At 52.5% G+C, this 17,681-nt stretch overlaps 1 protein-coding gene across 1 annotated transcript in view; it reads left to right on the plus strand.

Moving 5' to 3' along the window:
- The window catches only part of DUOX1 (dual oxidase 1), a 34,887-nt gene that overhangs the window by 2,016 nt on the left and 15,190 nt on the right, over positions 1–17,681 (plus strand). Inside the window, exons 2-18 of the mRNA XM_055435939.2 lie at positions 403–511; positions 2,582–2,665; positions 2,861–3,025; positions 3,774–3,961; positions 4,117–4,318; positions 4,423–4,589; positions 4,953–5,013; positions 5,135–5,231; positions 6,857–6,947; positions 7,904–8,006; positions 8,262–8,434; positions 9,985–10,160; positions 10,371–10,489; positions 12,483–12,620; positions 13,293–13,406; positions 14,732–14,931; positions 15,593–15,778. Coding sequence (XP_055291914.2) covers positions 454–511; positions 2,582–2,665; positions 2,861–3,025; positions 3,774–3,961; positions 4,117–4,318; positions 4,423–4,589; positions 4,953–5,013; positions 5,135–5,231; positions 6,857–6,947; positions 7,904–8,006; positions 8,262–8,434; positions 9,985–10,160; positions 10,371–10,489; positions 12,483–12,620; positions 13,293–13,406; positions 14,732–14,931; positions 15,593–15,778 — 2,322 coding nt within the window. The 5' untranslated portion in view covers positions 403–453. The remainder of the gene's footprint in view (positions 1–402; positions 512–2,581; positions 2,666–2,860; positions 3,026–3,773; positions 3,962–4,116; positions 4,319–4,422; positions 4,590–4,952; positions 5,014–5,134; positions 5,232–6,856; positions 6,948–7,903; positions 8,007–8,261; positions 8,435–9,984; positions 10,161–10,370; positions 10,490–12,482; positions 12,621–13,292; positions 13,407–14,731; positions 14,932–15,592; positions 15,779–17,681) is intronic.

Genomic DNA, 17,681 nt, shown 5'->3' on the forward strand with positions numbered 1-17,681 from the left:
CCCAGGTGGTCCAGTGGTTAAGACCCTGCACTTTCACTGCAAGGGGCATCAGTTCTATCCCTGGTCAGGAAGCTAGAATTCCAAGTGCTGTGTAGCATGGACAAAAAAAAAAAAGGCAAGGTTTCCAATTAATCTTAGAAAGTAAATTCCAGGAAGGCAGAGGTTTCTGTCTGCTGTATTACTTACTCTCCAGTGCCTAGGTCAGTGCCCACCATGTAGTGGGTGCTTATCACGTGTTTGTTGAATGAATGAAAGATTCTTGGGAGACAGTGAGTCTCCTGCCATTTGCTATATACCCTGGCCTTGGCCCACTCCCATGCCTTGATTTCAAGGGGCTTCCAGAGACGCCGACTCTCCTGAACTGCTGGAGCTCATTTTCTCCATCCTTTGTCTTTTTCCTAGGGTCTCTGTTTTAGGGTGTTCTAACACCTGAGCCCTATTAACATTTTCATCATGAACTTCCACTTTGCTCTGGCATGGACACTCCTGGTTGGACCATGGATGCCCATGGGTGAGTACAGACTAGAGAAGTGTGGCTAGGAGCAGAGGAACCCAGGATTCTCCAGGATCCTCCAAGGACAGAAGCTGTGTCATTTTCACCTTTGTATCCCTAGTCCCTAACTAACACAGCACCCTGCACATGGTGAGTGCTCATTTCAAGCCTCTTGATTAGATGAATGGTAATGGAATGAAAAATTTCCCAAACACACAGAACTAGAGAGCCTTCAACTGCTGTTGTCAGTACTTCCTATTGTATTCCTTACAATCTGGGGGCCCTTTCTCTCTCCTCTATTTTCTCTTGTTCTTCATAAAGTCACCTCATAGAGGAAATGACTGATTAGACGCACAAAACAAAAAAGAATCTTAGATTCAGATTGGACCCAAAGCTGAAGCGAAGTCACCAGTGTCTTAAAACAATATGATAAAAACAAAACCCAATAAGATCTGGGAGTTCCCTGGTGGCCTAGTGGTTAGGATTCCTGGCTTTCACTGCCATGGCCTGGGTTCAGTCCCTGGTCAGGAAATTGAGATCCTGCAAGTTTTGGTGTGCAGCCAAAAAAAAAAAAGAAAAAAGACACCAGCCCAATAAGTTCCATAAGAGTTTCATCTTGTTACTTCAGCTTTGGATAGCCTGTTACTAGAATCTGAGGCCATTCTCTGTAGTCTGGGCCCCTGCAGAGAAAAGTGACCTTAAGGTGCCACAAATTAGGTGTAAAAGAGCAAGTCCCTGATCATCAGGGGTGGGAGATGCAAGAAGAGAAAGCAGAGAAAGTCTATGGAATGATGGGTCTTGGCTGGAGACCATAGGATGGTGAGACAGCCCCTGCAGCTTCTCCCTTGCCAAAGCTGCTCACAGTCCTGTTCCTCCCAGTCCCTTGCATTTTCCATTTTTTCCCCCAGCTCTTGCCTCTTATTCCCAGAGGCATTCTCCCCCATGCCCTACCCCTTGTTCTGCCATTGGCTCATCACATTTTAGAAATCATATGTGTGTGGCCGCCCTAATTCCTGCCCCAAGTCCTGGATCCTTGGTTGAATTCTTTGCTCAAACATCACGGCCTGAGTCATCTTCCATCTCAGATCCCCTGGTGAGTTTATGTGTATAAGCGTGCCGATGCGCAAGCTCTGCGGTCATGGGGCAGGAAGGTAGCTCTGAGACCCTATCCTTGGTCTGCGTGGAACGACAACTAGAGGAATGGGTCTCTCTCTGGCTGATGAGAGTCCTTTTCTTTGCTCTGTTCTCTGAGGTGAGCTGAGAGGGAGCCTAAGCCCTGTAACCTCCAAGTCTAAGGAAAGGAATCTGGCTGGCCGTCTGATCTACTGACCAGAAGCATCCTTGCTCCCCATCTACACTCTTCCTTCCGCCCCCACTGCCTGAGTTCTTCCCTCAACAGCTGAGTGCTTCCTCCTAGATCCTAGTTTTTGGAGAATAAAATAGAATCAGTAGGAGGAATTATGTGGGGAACATAATGCCCCAGAAGAGGAAGCACAAGGTTATCCACATGACCAGTCAGTCCCTGATCCCACCCAAGAAACTGGGAAAAAGACCTGAGTAGCAATAGGCCCCAAAGTCATGGCTCACACCCTTGCTCTGAGCTCTGCTCAACGGGACAGGGCCAAGCCCCTCTCCATTCTGCCCCTGCCCACAGGTGAGTCACAGAATGACGTTCTTCCCTGGGTGGAAGAGTGGCTGACTCTTGCACTGTGTGATGTTTTAGGGCTGGGAAGAGTTTCTGTTCCCAGGGAGCTGAGGTGTGAGGGCAGTAGAAGTTTCCTGCCTCCCTTGCCCCATCGCCACTGCTCTCCTCCACCCTCCTCTTCCTCTCTGAGGCCATTTATCGGTAGACACCAGTTACACAACTTTAGTGCTCCCTGCCATATTTTCCCACTGAGCTGCTTAAAGATTGGGCTTGAATTTGGACATCACTTTGTCCTGGGTGATCTCCCTCTGCACCCTTCCTCTTGCACTGTGTTGGGTGTCCACTTTCTGCTGCTCCAAGTGCCAGGCCCCCTGGACCCATACCCAGCCTGTCCTCTCGTGCACTGACTTGCTCAGCTGCCCCTCCCCTCTGTTCTCACACAGGATCTCAGAACTCCATTTCATGGGAGGTGCAGCGATTTGATGGGTGGTACAACAACCTCATGGAGCACAGATGGGGCAGCAAAGGTAGGTGAGAGCCAAGTGGAGACCAGAGCTGCAGGGTCAGGATAATAGTCATCACTAAGGGGCAAGGGCTGGTTGGTACCCAGAAAAGCTCCTTCATTCCTAAGGTTTTAGAATCTGTGGTTTGGAGAGGAGCCTGGGAGAGGGGCCCGGGAGCCCCCTGAGAATTCATCCTTGTGTCTTCCTCTCCTCCACTAGGCTCTCGGCTGCAGCGTCTGGTTCCAGCCAGCTATGCAGATGGTGTGTACCAGCCCCTGGGAGAGCCTCACCTGCCCAACCCCCGGGCCCTGAGCAACACCGCCATGAGGGGCCCCGCGGGGCTGGCCTCACTGCGAAACCGCACAGTGCTGGGGGTCTTCTTTGGTGAGGGCCTCAACCTCTGGGGAAGGGAGGTCTGCGGGGTCAGCTGGACACCTCTGTGTCATCAAGGAGTGACAGAGAGAAGTGACGCAGGGTCTGAGAGAGGGGTGTGAGAGATGGAAGAGGAGTCAGTGGGGTGGTGGGGTAGGCGTGGGAGCAGAGGGAGAAGGGAGAGGCATAAATCTGCACCACCTCAAGCTGTTGATGGGAGTGGGGAAGAGGACCATGGGCATAATCCTGAAAAGGCTCATGGTGGGACTCTGTTCTCACTCTGCCCCTGTGGCTCCTAGGACAGCTTCAGGGCAGGGTGCTGATTCTGGTACGAAGGCTGAGGATGGGCTAGCAAAATGGGGGTGCTAGGTGAGCCTGACCCCACTGGCTGGGGGTTGTTGGCTCTGAGCAGGAATGCTCAGCTCCTGTTGGCCATCCTGGTGCCACCAGTATGCAGCATCCCACTGAGGCCAGCAGGCCCTCTGGGCAGGCTGCTCCCAGCTGCATGTTGCAGCCAGTGCTGCCAGCCCTTCTGCCTAAGCACACTCACGGGCACCTCCCAGTTACCAAGGAGAAGTCCAAACTTGACAATGAAAACAGTTTGGACAAAGGATTGGTAAGGGGTGGGGAGGTCAAGTATTAGACTTGCCCATGATGGCTTCTGAGTGTTTTAAAGCTTGAAGGGAAGGGGTTGGAGGTCTAGATACACGGCTCAGGGGCCCTCTGCTGGCCCTACTAAGCCCTCCCCAATTACTGGCAGGCTACCACGTGCTGTCGGACCTGGTCAGCGTGGAACAGTCCGGCTGCCCAGCCGAGTTCCTCAACATCCACATCCCGCCCGGAGACCCCGTGTTCGACCGCGACCGGAGCGGGGACGTGGTCCTGCCCTTCCAGAGGAGTCGCTGGGACCCCGAGACTGGACAGAGCCCCAGCAACCCCCGGGACCTGGTGAGCGCGGCAGGCTGGGGTGGGGGGCTGGCGGGTCCCGAGGCAGCCGCGGAGAGGATCCCATCCCGCCGCACCCACGACACCCGCGGGCCCTCACCCCTCCCGGACCCGCCTGGCCGCCCGTCCCCCGGCTCAGCCTCCCGTCGTCCCCGCAGACCAACGAGGTGACCGGCTGGCTGGACGGCAGCGCCATCTATGGCTCCTCGCACTCCTGGAGCGACGAGCTGCGGAGCTTCTCCGGGGGCCAGCTGGCGTCGGGGCCCGACCCCGCCTTCCCGCGGGCGGCTCAGGCCCCGCTGCTCATGTGGGCGCCGCCCGACCCCACCACGGGCCGCCGCAGGCCGCGGGGGCTGTACGGTGAGGCGGCGGGGGCCCGGCGGGGCGCGGGCGGGGGACGGCGAGGGGCGCCCCGCGGTCCAGCCCGCGCTCATCTCCTCCCTGCGTTCCCGCGGCGCGTGCAGCCTTCGGGGCCGAGCGAGGGAACCGCGAGCCCTTCCTGCAGGCGCTGGGTCTGCTCTGGTTCCGCTATCACAACCTGTGGGCTCAGAGGCTGGCCCTCCGGCACCCGCTCTGGGGGGACGAGGAGCTGTTCCAGCACGCGCGCAAGAGGGTCATCGCCACCTACCAGGTGGGTCCCCCAGGGCCTGATCCCCTGGAGGCTCCAGAGCCCTTGGTCCTGGACGACCAGGACGCCAGAAACGCCCCTTTCTCCGGAGAGCTGCCGTCTAGGAAAAGCCCCTGGGGGTGATAAGCAGGCAAAGCGCTACTCACGCAGGAGGTTTTCTAGTGATAATTACTTCTCAGCCCGCTCCCCACCCGCCTGCCCTGGTTGGTTGTGGGGAACAGGAACCTCCGCACCTCTCCTGAGAGTCTCTCCCATGACTGCCCCTGCCTGGTCCTCATCTCCCTCCTAAACCTTCCTTGAGCTCAGATCCCTCGTGGCCTGGCTGCTCCAGCGCTGGCCTCCCCTTTCCACACTCTTGACCCTCAGAACATCGCCATGTATGAGTGGCTGCCCAGCTTCCTGCGGAAAATGCCCCCGGAATATGCAGGTGAGGGGATGGGGAGGGAGGAAGGGAGAGCTTGCTGGAACTTTTTTTGGTGGGGGCGGGGGGTAGTTGGGTGATTTAAGGGCTAAACTTGCCAATCATATCTCCTCTTCGCTCCGGCCAGGATACCGCCCTTTCCTGGACCCCAGCATCTCCCCGGAGTTCCTGGCTGCCTCTGAGCAGTTCTTCTCCACCATGGTGCCCCCTGGCGTCTACATGAGGTGAGAGAGGGGCTCAGGTGTTAGTGTGTGGAGGGGTGGAGGTACATATTGAGAAAAATCTGCCCTCAGGACAGGTTTATCAATCTGAAGTATGCCCATTCCCCAGAGAACAGTGACTGGGGAAGGAAAGAAGGACACCAATTGTTTTAAAAAAAATACATCACTGTGCTTGTGTGTGTGTGTTTAATATTTATTTATTTGGCCGAGCCAGGTCATAGTTGCGGCAGGTGGGATCTTCAGTCTTCATTGCAGCATACAGGATATTTTAGTTGCAGCACATGGGATCTAGTTCCCAGACCAGAGCTCAAATCCGAGCCCCCTGCATTATGAACGCAGAGTCTTAGCCACTGGACCACCAGGGAAGTCCCCATCAGTGGTTTTTAAGCACCTTAATGTCCACTTTTTTTGCAACCGGTGTAGATATTAATCCCCCCAATTAAAGACCAGTTAACTGAGGTTCCGAGGGTGAATCACAAAGCCCCCAGGTCTGCACCTCAGGTGTCGACACTACACTGGGGGCATTTTTAGCTATAAGAACAGAACATGGGGCTTATAAGCCTTTGCAGGGCATTACAATAAAAATGTGTGAGAGCTGAAGAAAAGTGTTGGCTCCAAAATAATGAAAGGGAAACTTTAAAAACATACATATTAAGTCAAAAGTATATAAAACAAAGCATGGCAGTCTATTTTTTTTCCAGCTGCATTATAATTTAAAACAATTCATGGATTAGATTTTTTTACTCTAGAACAATTTCTGGATATGGCTGATGATGGCTAAGAAATTGTAGTACTTGAGTTATCAATAGACAATTAATTTCAAAAAAATGACTAATAATCCTTTTTATATATTTTAATTTACATACATAAATATATATATAAAGAATGTTTCCCACCATCCAGTTCCACAAGGAACCACTTGTGGAATTAACCACTGCAGCTATCTTCCAACAGTATACCCTGAAAAAGAATTTGGGACAAAATAAGAAGGATAAGGCACTCTGTGCTTTGGAAAAACAGACTCCTTAGATAGCTAGAGTTATCTCAGAAAAAAAAATTTTTAATGAACCCATATTCTTTTATCTCCCCAAACATAGAAAAACACAAAAACCATTAACCAAGATAACTGATCCTCATGACTAGCAGTAACCTTCTACAGAGATGAGTGTTTGCACCCATTCTCTAGCCAAAATCATATATATACACTAGCTTCTCTCCCAGCCTTTTTGGAGCAGTCCTCTCAGAGCTACTCAGAGACTGTTTCCTGGACTATAGTCCTCAGTAAGTTCCCTGAATAAAACTGGAACTCACAACTCTTATGTTGTGCATTTTTTTCAGTTGACAGATTATTTATAACTGTATCTATATCCATATCCATATCTTTATCTGTCGAGAGAGAGCAAGAGAGAATGAAACATAGCAAAATATGGGATACAGTTTTAGAAATTTGGCCTAATGTGGGGAGAGGGACCTTCCAAAAATCAGATTGTTCAAGACCTGACCACACACCACCTTAAGGAAGCAATGACCTGGGTCCTTGGCTCTAGCTTTGGAGACCAGAGCTGATGCATGCCTGACATTAGGACTTCATAGCCTCAGTCACCACTAACCTGCCCCTTTCATTTCAGAAATGCCAGCTGCCACTTCCAGGGGATCATCAATAGGAACTCAAGTGTCCCCAGAGCTCTCCGGGTCTGCAACAGCTACTGGAGCCGAGAGGTCAGGATTGAGGGCATGTGTGTGTGTGTCTGAGGGCGTGTGGTAAAGGTGGGCAGTGGACTGAGGCAGCCAGCTTGGATGGGCTGGGGTGGAGGAGGCAGCCCTACCAGTGTCTCCCCTACCAGTGTCTGAGATGACCAGGTAGCTGTGCACCGTCAAACGTCAGTCCTCCTCCCCCATCTCAGGGCAGTGTGAGGCATGGGGGTGGGGGCTGTGCAGATGTGGCTCTACATGTGCTAGGTTTTCCTTCTCCCCTGTAGGCCCTGGAGTACCCCAGCCATCCTTTCCCTCAAGGAAACTTCCCAGTTAGGCACACCTGGGCAGCGTGTGAATGTGTATGTGTGAGGAGGGCAAGGTGGAGGGAGGAATTCTGAGAGATTAACAGGAACCATCTGTCCAGGCCACTAGGGGTAAGGAGCGTTAACCGTTCGTTTAAAGCAACATCAGATACTCCATGTAGTGTGTTCATAGAGGGCAGGTAAGAGGAAAGAGGGAAGAGGAAAGCAGAGTCATAGATCTGGGCTGAAAGAGACGTCAGTGTCCTGCTAATACTTTTGTATTATTTTGCTTATTTTGTTTTATTAATAAGTCCCTTTTATTAAGGGCAGGACACTGAGTTCAGAGAGGTCCTGTCACACAAGTGGTTGCTAACAGAGCAAGGGCCAAGGCCTAGACCTGGAGCCTTCGGCAACTGTACCAAGTTTCCTAAGACAGAAGTCAAGTTTAGGTGCCCTGTGCTTGTGGAGACCTGTGTCCAGCAGCATGCGCTCTGGATGCATGGAGACATTGTTCATCCTGAGTGGGGGATCAAGCTGTAGAGGAGGAATGACTCCCCAGTTTGGGAGCAAACAGCAGGACTGGATGGGCCCAGGACCCAAAGTGTGCGGTTGAGGGAGCCTGACTGCCCAACCTCTGGCCCCTTTAGCCACACCTCTCCCCTCTCCCCACCCCTAAAGCACCCCAACCTACAAAGAGCTGAAGATGTGGATGCGCTGCTGCTGGGCATGGCCTCCCAGATCGCTGAGCGAGAAGACCATGTGGTGGTGGAGGACGTGCGCGGTGAGGCTGTCCCTGCAGGCTATGCAGCCCTGGCCCCTGGGAAGAAGTTCAGTGGGAGCTCCAGAACCGGGCAGGGAGGCATACCGGGTGGTGGGGACTGGGGGTGGGAAACCTGCACTCTCTTATTGCTGACGGAGCTTCTGACCTGCTGACCACAGCTCACTCTGTGTGGGTATGGCTGGGGTCCTAGGGCTGGTGGGAACCTGGGCATGAGGTCCAGGAGCTCCCTCAGACTCTTTGGTATCTCATCCCCAGATTTCTGGCCTGGGCCACTGAAGTTTTCCCGCACAGACCACCTGGCCAGTTGCCTGCTCCGGGGCCGGGATCTGGGCCTGCCCTCTTACACCAAGGCCAGGGCAACCTTGGGCCTGCCTCCAGTTACCAGATGGCAGGACATCAACCCAGCCCTCTCCCGAAGTGATGGCACTGTGAGGAGGGGTTGGGCTCCTGGTGGTGGGGCCGCTGGGGGAGGTCCAGGGCACACTGAGTTGAGACACAGAAGACAGACAGCAAGACATAGGCACCAGAGACAAGCACCTGATGAGAGGGGCAGAGCTCATCCAGGTCGATTTTCCCAGGATCACACACCAGGATGGAAGTTACCAGACCAGCAGGATCAAGTTTGGATTCTGTGATTGTGCAGATCCAGCAAATGTTTAGAGAGCATCTGTTGCACTTGATAGGGTTCATCTCATTTACTCTTCCCAACAAGCCCCTGAATGAGCTTAGCAGGTCCTTAACCCAGGAACAAACTGTACTTTCGTGCACCAATACTCAAGCTGCTTTTGGAGAGTTAGCTGCCACACTCTGAGCTATCACCTGGGTAAATGGCCTGGCCTGCCAGCCAGCAGACCAATTCTGGCTGCCTTACCTTTGGGGCACAGCATTGCTCAGTCACTTCAGTCGTGTCTGACTCTTTGCAACCCCATGGACCGCAGCCAGTCAGGCTCCTCTGTCCATGAGGTCTTTCCAACAAGAATACTGGTGTGGGTTTCCATATCTCTTCCAGGGGATCTTCCTGACCCAGGGATTGAATCCTCATCTCCTGCCTCTCCTGCATTGGAAGTGGACTCTTTACCTCTGAGCCACTGGGGAAGCTAGCTGTAAATAATTATTTTATTGCTTTTGCCCTCACTATTTTATAAAATTATTGGAAAGTGAAGAATTGAAAGGTTATAAAGAAGTGATATGTCCATGAGTCTTGAAACCTTTATAAAATCAACATGTAGATAGGAATCACCAGCTATGCCAAAGGCAGCAAATCCTTAACTTCAGTTGGGCCTCATTGGAATTAAGCTGGTCCAGTGCTCAGATGATAAAGAATCTGTCTGCAATGCAGGAGACCTGGGTTCAATCCCTGGGTTGGGAAGATCCTTCTGGAAGAGAACATGACAACCCACTCTAGTATTCTTGCCTGGAGAACCCCATGGACAGAGAAGCCGGGCAGGCTACAGTCCATGGGGTCTCAAAGGGTCAGACCCGACTTGGAGACTAAGCACAGCAGAGCACACAGTGCTTATTTACATTGTGGAGAAAAGAATTACAGTAAAGGTCAGGTGGACGACACTGTTCGTGTACTGTCTCTAAAAGGCAATAGATATGAAGGGATTCGATTTTCCAGACTTTTTTTTTAACCTGTAAAGATTAGAAGTTTTTTCTGACTCATCATTCAACCATTCAACTTCCGTGCTGATTTTGACCCTTCAACTGTCATACCTTTTCAAGAACAAGTCACCTAGGGGACTTCCTGCCTGTTTTGTTTTAACTTGATAAAATAAGCAGCTGAGTCTGTGAGAGAATTCTCATAAATGAGTCAACTTATAGAAAGCATTCAGAGCAGTGCCCAGGGCATAATGAGTGACTTACTGTCACTGTCACTTTTTATGATGATCCCTGGAGCTGATCTCTGGGAGCCAGCTCCTGGCTGGAGGGCGGGTACTTGATCTCTGCACTTACTCCTCTCCCTTCTTGGCTCCAGGTGCTGGAGGCCACGGCAGCCCTGTACAACCAGGACCTGTCCCGGCTGGAGCTACTCCCCGGGGGGCTCCTGGAGAGCCACGGGGACCCTGGGCCCCTCTTCAGCACCATCGTCCTTGATCAGTTTGTGCGACTGCGGGATGGCGACCGCTACTGGTTTGAGAACAGCAGGAATGGGTAAGGCCTGCCTGGCTCCCGCCTCAGACTCTACCTCAGCCTGGGTCTCAGACCCTCTGCCCATGAATGGCCTCCATGGGCCCTTGACTCCCAGCTGACCCTCCTCTCCCACCCCAACGTTCTGTTGTCTTTTCCTTCATCTGGGTTCCTGGGCCTAGGGGCCTGCCTCTGTCACCCATCTCAACGACTTCCCACCTCTCCCACTCCCAGGCTGTTCTCTGAAAAAGAGATTGAAGAGATCAGAAACACTTCCTTACGGGATGTCCTAGTAGCTGTCACCAAGGTGGCCCCTGGCGCCCTGCAGCCCAGTGTCTTCTTCTGGCATGCTGGTGAGTGACCCAGGCGCTTGGTGGGGTTTGGGATCTGGTGCCTCAGCCCTCCCCAGCTGGGGGCTTGGTTCAGGGTGGCTGGATAGTAGACTCCATGTGGGGAGTGACCCTGATTCTGCCCCTGATGACTTGGGTTCTGGGGCCCCAGGTGGCCACATACAGCCATGTAGGGCCCCTTCTGCAAAACCCCTGCAGGTACCCAAGCGAGGGTAGTACTGAGATGCAGAGAGACCTGGTGAGGAGGCTCACATTTGGCCAGGATGGTTATAGCATAATGGAGGCCAAGCTATTCTTTGTTGTTGTTGTTGCGTTGCTAAGTTGTGTCCGACTCTTTGCAACCCCATGGAGACTGCAGCACACCAGGCCCCTCTGCCCTTCATTACCTGCTGGGGTTTGCTCAAATTCACATCCATTGAGTCAGTGATGCCATCCAAGCATCTCATCCTCTGCTATCGGGGTCCAGCCCCGATATGACCCAGGGTATCCTCGGGATGAACGGCGTCGGCGTTAGAGAGAGAGAAAGAGAGAGAGAGAGACAGGGGCTGATGATTCCTTGGTTTACGCTGGAAACCAATAAAACCCCAGCACGGGGCTTGCTCTGTTTACGTAGGCCGCAGGCGCCCTCTCGAATCACTTGAGGCACCCCACCAGGGCACCCCCTCGAGTGGGTCTTAGAAGCCCAGGCAGATAAGTAAACTCAGAGGGCCCAGCGCTCCAAGGATCTCAACCAGAAAAAGGAGAACAGAGAAAAGGATGGAAAAAGAGAAAGAACGACACGGGGAGACCAAGCTTCAGTGAGCAAGGCCCAAAACTTTATTTTCCAGTGCTGCTTTTATACCCTAAGTTATGCGCATAAGAAACAGAGAAAGGGAGGTATAGATTCACACCAAAATCACGTGGGGTCAGCAGTCTTGACCCTTATCAGGATCAGGGCTTCTTTTTGTGTGATAAAAGTTTTAGGTGATTTACATCATCTTCTGGCCAGGGGGCCTGCTAACAGTTTTATGGCCCTCTCTCCTGACAATAGGTTAGTTAGCAAGTAAAAGACTTTTCTTTTAAGGTGACTTTCCTAAAGTTAGGTGGTAGACACATAACAAAGTTATATTCCTATAAGGCACCGGTGTAGTGAGCTGCAAGAAAGGAACTTATTAACTTAAGATCTGATGTGGTTAAGTCAAAGGATTAATATATTTCCAAGGATACAATAGATAGAGGAAACTGCAGCAAGCATTGATTCAACAATGAAATCTTTTCTAGTACTATTCTAGTGATTTTAACTTCTTCAACAGATTCCTGCATTTTAGGAGCCCGGACAAACTTGTCATGCAAGTTAGAAAGCTATCAGAGGGGCTTGGATTGGAATACTCCTATTAAGCCGAGGAGAACTTTTAAACTACAGCTCTGAATTAATGTTTTCAGAGAAAGGTGGTTGGGGGGAAACCCCCGTAAGTATTAGAGGACTTGGTAAGAGGCGTAAGATAGTAAATCAGTCAGATTCCGGTTTTCTTTGGGGTAGATGCTCAGGTAAGTCCAGGGGGCTCCTCGAGCCCTGATTAGCCTTTGCCCGTCAGGCCTCTTCCCCAATTGACCTTTGCCATGGGTAGGATTTCCCTCGCTGGCTCCCGGCACTCTGCCACCCGCTTCTCCTTTTGCCGTCAATCTTTGCCAGCATCAGGGTCTTTTCCAATGAGTTGGCTCTTCGCATCAGGTGGCCAAGGATATTCTAATCCCACTGCAGTGACGAGGGAAGGACTCTGTGTGTGTGTGTGTGTGTATTATGTGCATGTTGGGGAGAGACAGGTTGAGGTTCATTTTTTATCCCACATGTTACCCAAGTCGGCAGATGCCACATTCTTGTTACAATGGCAGGGGTAAGAAGCCCCCTCTCCTCTGCTCCCCAGAACTCTTTCGGCCACCCTAACCTCCTCAGTGACCCTGTCCTAGAGCTTGTGGCCCAGCACCCCCAAGCCTGTACATTCCTCTGTCTCCCCAGGAGACCCCTGCCCACAGCCAGGACAGCTCAGCACCGAAGGCCTGCCAGCCTGTGCTCCCCCCATCATGCGGGACTATTTTGAAGGCAGTGGATTTGGCTTCGGCGTCACCATCGGGACTCTGTGCTGCTTCCCCTTGGGTAAAAGTGATGGGCAGGGTGGGGCTGGGTGAGAGGTGTCAGCTGGGCGTGGGCTCAGCTGGATCTATGACAACCAACCAATGCAGAGTATTGTTCTCCGAGGAGATGAAAACATCAGAGCAGGAGGGACGTGAGAAGTGTTAAAGCTACACATAAGTCAGCTCCTGGGGGAATTGTCTTCCTGTTCTTCTGGAGTCCCTCGCAGGGCCCAGATTGGTTCAGGAGCCATGGGCAACCCACAATCCACAGCAATTTGCAGGAGCCTGGGCGTGGGAAACTGTCAGAAGCAAACGCCTGCCTGAGGAGCAGGGCTGGGATATAGCTGCTAGGACAATGGCTTGGGACTTAGTCTTTGACAAAGTGTGTGGATTGATCAGCAGCCTGGTAGAGTAGGTCCAGTCTCTGGCACAAGGACGAGTTTCTAGCTGGGAAGGGACCCAAGTGGTAGAAGCAGGCAAGGGTAGGCAGGCACCTTAGATGCTCCACAAAGCTTCCCATGGGATGCAGAGCACCTCCCTCCCAGGGCACTTTATAATTTGAGACAACTGAATGGGTAACCTAGGAGGTGAGGACAGCAGGGGTTCTTCGCAAGGAAAGAAACCTGGGAAAGAAGCTGCTGATCTCCCCAGACCTCTACCTTCCTCTGAGCATCCTACTGCCTCTGCCTCTCAGTGAGCCTGCTCAGCGCCTGGATCGTTGCCCAGCTCCGGAGGAGAAATTTAAAGAGGCTCCAGGGCCAAGACCGCCAGAGCATCATGTGTGAGAAGCTCATGGAGGGCATAAAAGGTAGGGCTAGGGCTGGCCAGGGTCCGGGAGGGGAGGTCATGACTCCAGGCTACAGCCCCTGCATCCCTCAGCAGCCTAGGGCAAAGACTTTCCTTTTCTAGGCCTCTGGACAGGATGGGTCAGGCAGGAAGAGTCACTGGGGCATTAAGCAGGAGTCAGATCAAGAGTCCTCCATCCTTCTTAGCTCCTCCCAATGGTCCCCCCAAAAAACATAATGTGATAGACTCGCAGGGAGGAGTCACGGGACCCTGCCTACATTTCACAGGCTCATTGTGACGCACAAATTCCAAGAACTGCTGCTTTGCAGTGTCTCACACTGGAATTTCAGGCAACAGGGATGTCATTAAGGAAGATCTAGAGTCACATTCTGGAGAAGGCAATGGCACCCCACTCCAGTACTCTTGCCTGGAAAATCCCATGGATGGAGGAGCCTGGAAGGTTGCAGTCCAAGGGGTTGCTGAGGGTCGGACACGACTGAGTGACACTTTCACGAATTGGAGAAGGAAATGGCAACCCACTCCAGTGTTCTTGCCTGGAGAATCCCAGGGATAGGGGAGCCTGGTGGGCTGCCGTCTATGGGGTTGCACAGAGTCGGACACGACTGAAGTGACTTAGCAGCAGCATCAGCAGAGTCACAGTCACTGAGGATTGGAATCTTGGTTCCACCCCTATGGGTTATTGGACTTCAGGCAAATTTTAATCTGTCTAAACCTATTTTTTTCTCTTCGATAACATGATAACAACAATAGCACTAACCTCATAGATTTGTGAAGATTAAATAAAGTAGTTCATGCAAAGTACTTGGTACAGTGTTGGACACATAGTCAACACTTCAGTTCAGTTCAGTCGCTCAGTCGTGTCCGACTCTTTGCGACCCCATGAATCACAGCACGCCAGGCCTCCCTGTCCATCACCAACTCCCGGAGATCACTCAAACTCATGTCCATCGAGCTGGTGATGCCATCCAGCCCTCTCATTCTCTGTTGTCCCCTTCTCCTGCCGCCCTCAATCCGTCTCAGCATCAGAGTCTTTTCCAGTGAGTCAACTCGTCGCATGAGGTGGCCAAAGTATTGGAGTTTCAGTATATTGGACTTTAGCATCAGTCCTTCCCAGTCAACACTTGGGATATGGTAGTTATGCTGCTCATGAACTAGAGGCGCGACTGTCAGGAGGGGATGACCGCCAGTACCCAGGACAGGACATGGTGCTCAGAGGCCTTGATCTAACTCCAGTCCTGAGCCGGCCCTCTTCCTCCCCGAGGCGGCGGGGGTGGGGGTGGGGGTGGGGAGGAAGCCCCCAGCTGACCCAGCCTCATCTCTCTCCAGCAATGGAGTGGCAGGGCCACAAGGAGCCCTGCCGGCCTGTGCTGGTGCACCTGCAGCCTGGGCAGATCCATGTGGTGGATGGCAGGCTCTCCGTGCTCCGCACCATCCAGCTGCGGCCCCCACAGCAGGTCAACCTCATCCTGTCCAGCAACCGCGGACGCCGTGCCCTTCTGCTCAAGATCCCCAAGGAGTATGACCTGGTATGGCCCAGCCGGTCCCTGGCTCTTTGTCTGCAGCCACAGCCATGGGGGCAGCCAGGTGGAGGGGCGGGGCCCCGGGCCAGGCCCCTGACTCCTAGTCCCTGGGTGGAGTGCTGGATAGTGAGATAAACTGGAATGTGTCTGTGCTGCTCCAAGTCTGCTGAATGCCACAGTCTTAACTGTCCTTTTTGCTCCTGCAGCCTCAGTCTGCCCCCTTCCTTTCTACGAATGTCCTGGCAGTCCCTAGCTGAGTGTCCTTAGAAGAAGCTGGGCCCTCTTTCCTGTTCTTGGCTGCAGGATCTGGTGAATTAGAGATTTGGAGGGGAGCTCAGTCAGGTGCTGGTCTTGGCTCTGACTCTGTCGAGCTCCTGGGCCTCTCCATCCTCTGCCCTTCCCACTTTCCCATCCCTTCCCCAGTATGGAGTAGAGAGGAAGAATAGCTTTGCACATGTGCCTTTGTGTGCTACCTCTGCACCTGCAAGCAAGCCACCTAATTCCATGGAGCCCAGGAATAACAATATCTGTTTGGCTGGGGTGCTTTTTCCAGTGCTCCCTGCCCACCCACCATCCCCCCGAAAAAAAAAAAAAACAAGGTTCACGTAAACCTTCTGGCCTTACAAGGCCTTGACATGTGGTTGCTCTCCCGATGGCTCCTCCATAGGTGCTGCTATTTGACCTGGAGGAAGAAAGGCAGGTGATGGTGGAGAGCCTGCGGGGCGCTCTGAAGGAGAGCGGGCTGAGCTTCCAGGAGTGGGAGCTGCGAGAGCAGGAGTTGATGAGGGCTGCAGTGACACGGGAGCAGCGGAGCCACCTCCTGGAGACGTTTTTCAGGCACCTTTTCTCCCAGGTGTGTATGTGGATCGGTTCTGTCCATGTGCGTCTGCCTGTAGTGGTGTATCTGTGTGAGGCCAGGGGGTGACACCGAGGAAGGTTAGAAGCCCCGAGTTCTTAGTTAACAATCAACTCTGCTGTGATTTTGGCCAAGTTACCTGACCTTGCTGTAAGGAGATGTTCCTGCCCCCTTCCCAAGCCCACCCTCGTCTGTAAGACTCCAGGGAGGCAATGCCCAGGAAGGGGGTTATCTGAATGTGTCACTTCTTATTTCACTCCTCACAGTTAACCACTTTTCTGCTCTCATGCAGCTCATCCTGCCCCAGTGGCTGCAGGAACTTAGGGTGAGATGAGCAGTATGGGGGCGGTGAGGGCCCTTGGTCACGTGTCCTTGGGGGAGCACAGCTGTTGGAGTCCTCAATGGGACATTAGTGTCCACCTTGCAGATTTTTGAGTCTATTAGGAGGATGTGGGTAAACAAGATAGGAAGAGAATTGCAAGGACTTGAGTCCCTATCTGGTATGGAAATGCAGGCAGCCTGGGAGCAGAATAGTGGAGAGGAGAAGCTTGGGAGATGAAGGATAAATACAGCATGGGCCCCCACTTGTGGAGTTTATCATCCCACCAGGAAGATGGTGTGAGCACAGGAAGAAAGATAACTGGGAAGAATGACAGCTACAGAAGAGATCCAGGAAGTAAGTGGTCTAGGAGTTCAGAAAAGTTAGCAAGGCTTCAGACCTACATAAGGTAGTTGGTGGAGGTGAGATTTGGCAAGCACTCAAAAAATTTGGAAAAATTTTGACTCAGAAGAAAGCAGTGTGAAGGGCTGAGCAGAGATGCCTACTAGTAGAGGGGCAGAAAATGACTGTTTGAGGTGAAGGAGCAGGGCTGGCTGACTGGGGAAAGGATTTATGAAGGCAGGTACCATTTAATGGTCATTCATTACATGCCAGGCACATGGCATGTCATTGACTCCTCCAACAAGCTGAACCTGAATGTGCAGGAGAGTGGAGGGACCCCCACTGGGATGACTCATTGCCAGGACCTAGGCACCTCCTCTCAGCTTAAGACCCAAAGTGTTCTGGGAACTCCCTGTGCTGGGTACTGTCAAGGGTGTGTTACTGTATTCTGGGGGTAGCTGCCAACTCTTTCTCTCTGCTCAGTGCTTTCAAAACATTTTCCACACAGCCTCTCATTGATTCTTCCTGTGAGATAAGAAAGACAGGTGAGGAATGCCAGACAGCTGAATAGACTTACCTGAGGTCTTGCAGTGTGAGTGGGTGGCAGAGCTGGGACATGAACCCTGGTCTCTTGCCTCCAGCCCCAGGCTCTTTCTATTACTCACCTTGCTTGAAGCAATGAGGTTTAGCTCATGAAATCACAGCCGGCCCTGGACCTGGAGGCCCCCAGTTGACAGGCAGGGAGGACAGGTGCAGTAGCCTGCTTCCCTCATTGTCTGTCCTTATGATCAGGCAGCCCCCGGGAGGGTGGGCTGAAGATGGCCTGCCATGTGAATTCCCCTTGCCCCAGCCACCGTGTTCTCAGCCCAGCTGAGGATGTTCTCAGTCAAAACTCCTTTGGAGATAAGAGACACCTGCTCAAGCTAGCACTGACCAAGGGTCAGTGACTCTGAGAACATAGTGGTGTCTCAGAAAGTCCAAAGGGAAGACTGTGATCTGGCCTGAAAGGGACCAGGAAAGGAAAGCTCTCATCAAACAAGGCCACTTCTGTCTCAGGCTGCCTCCATTTTCTCCATGCCCCTGCTTCCTTTTATTTATTTATTTGGCTGTGCCAGATCTTAGTTGCAACGTGCTGGAACTTTACTTATGGCATGTGGGATCTATTTCTCTGACCATGGATCGAACCCAGGCCCCCTGCACAGAGTCTTAACCACTGGACCACCAGAGAAATCCACCCCC

This window comes from Moschus berezovskii, chromosome 9, assembly GCF_049115385.1.
Source record: "Moschus berezovskii isolate FMDL1 chromosome 9, NW_MosBer_1.0, whole genome shotgun sequence".
In the NCBI taxonomy this organism is placed as follows: domain Eukaryota; kingdom Metazoa; phylum Chordata; class Mammalia; order Artiodactyla; family Moschidae; genus Moschus; species Moschus berezovskii.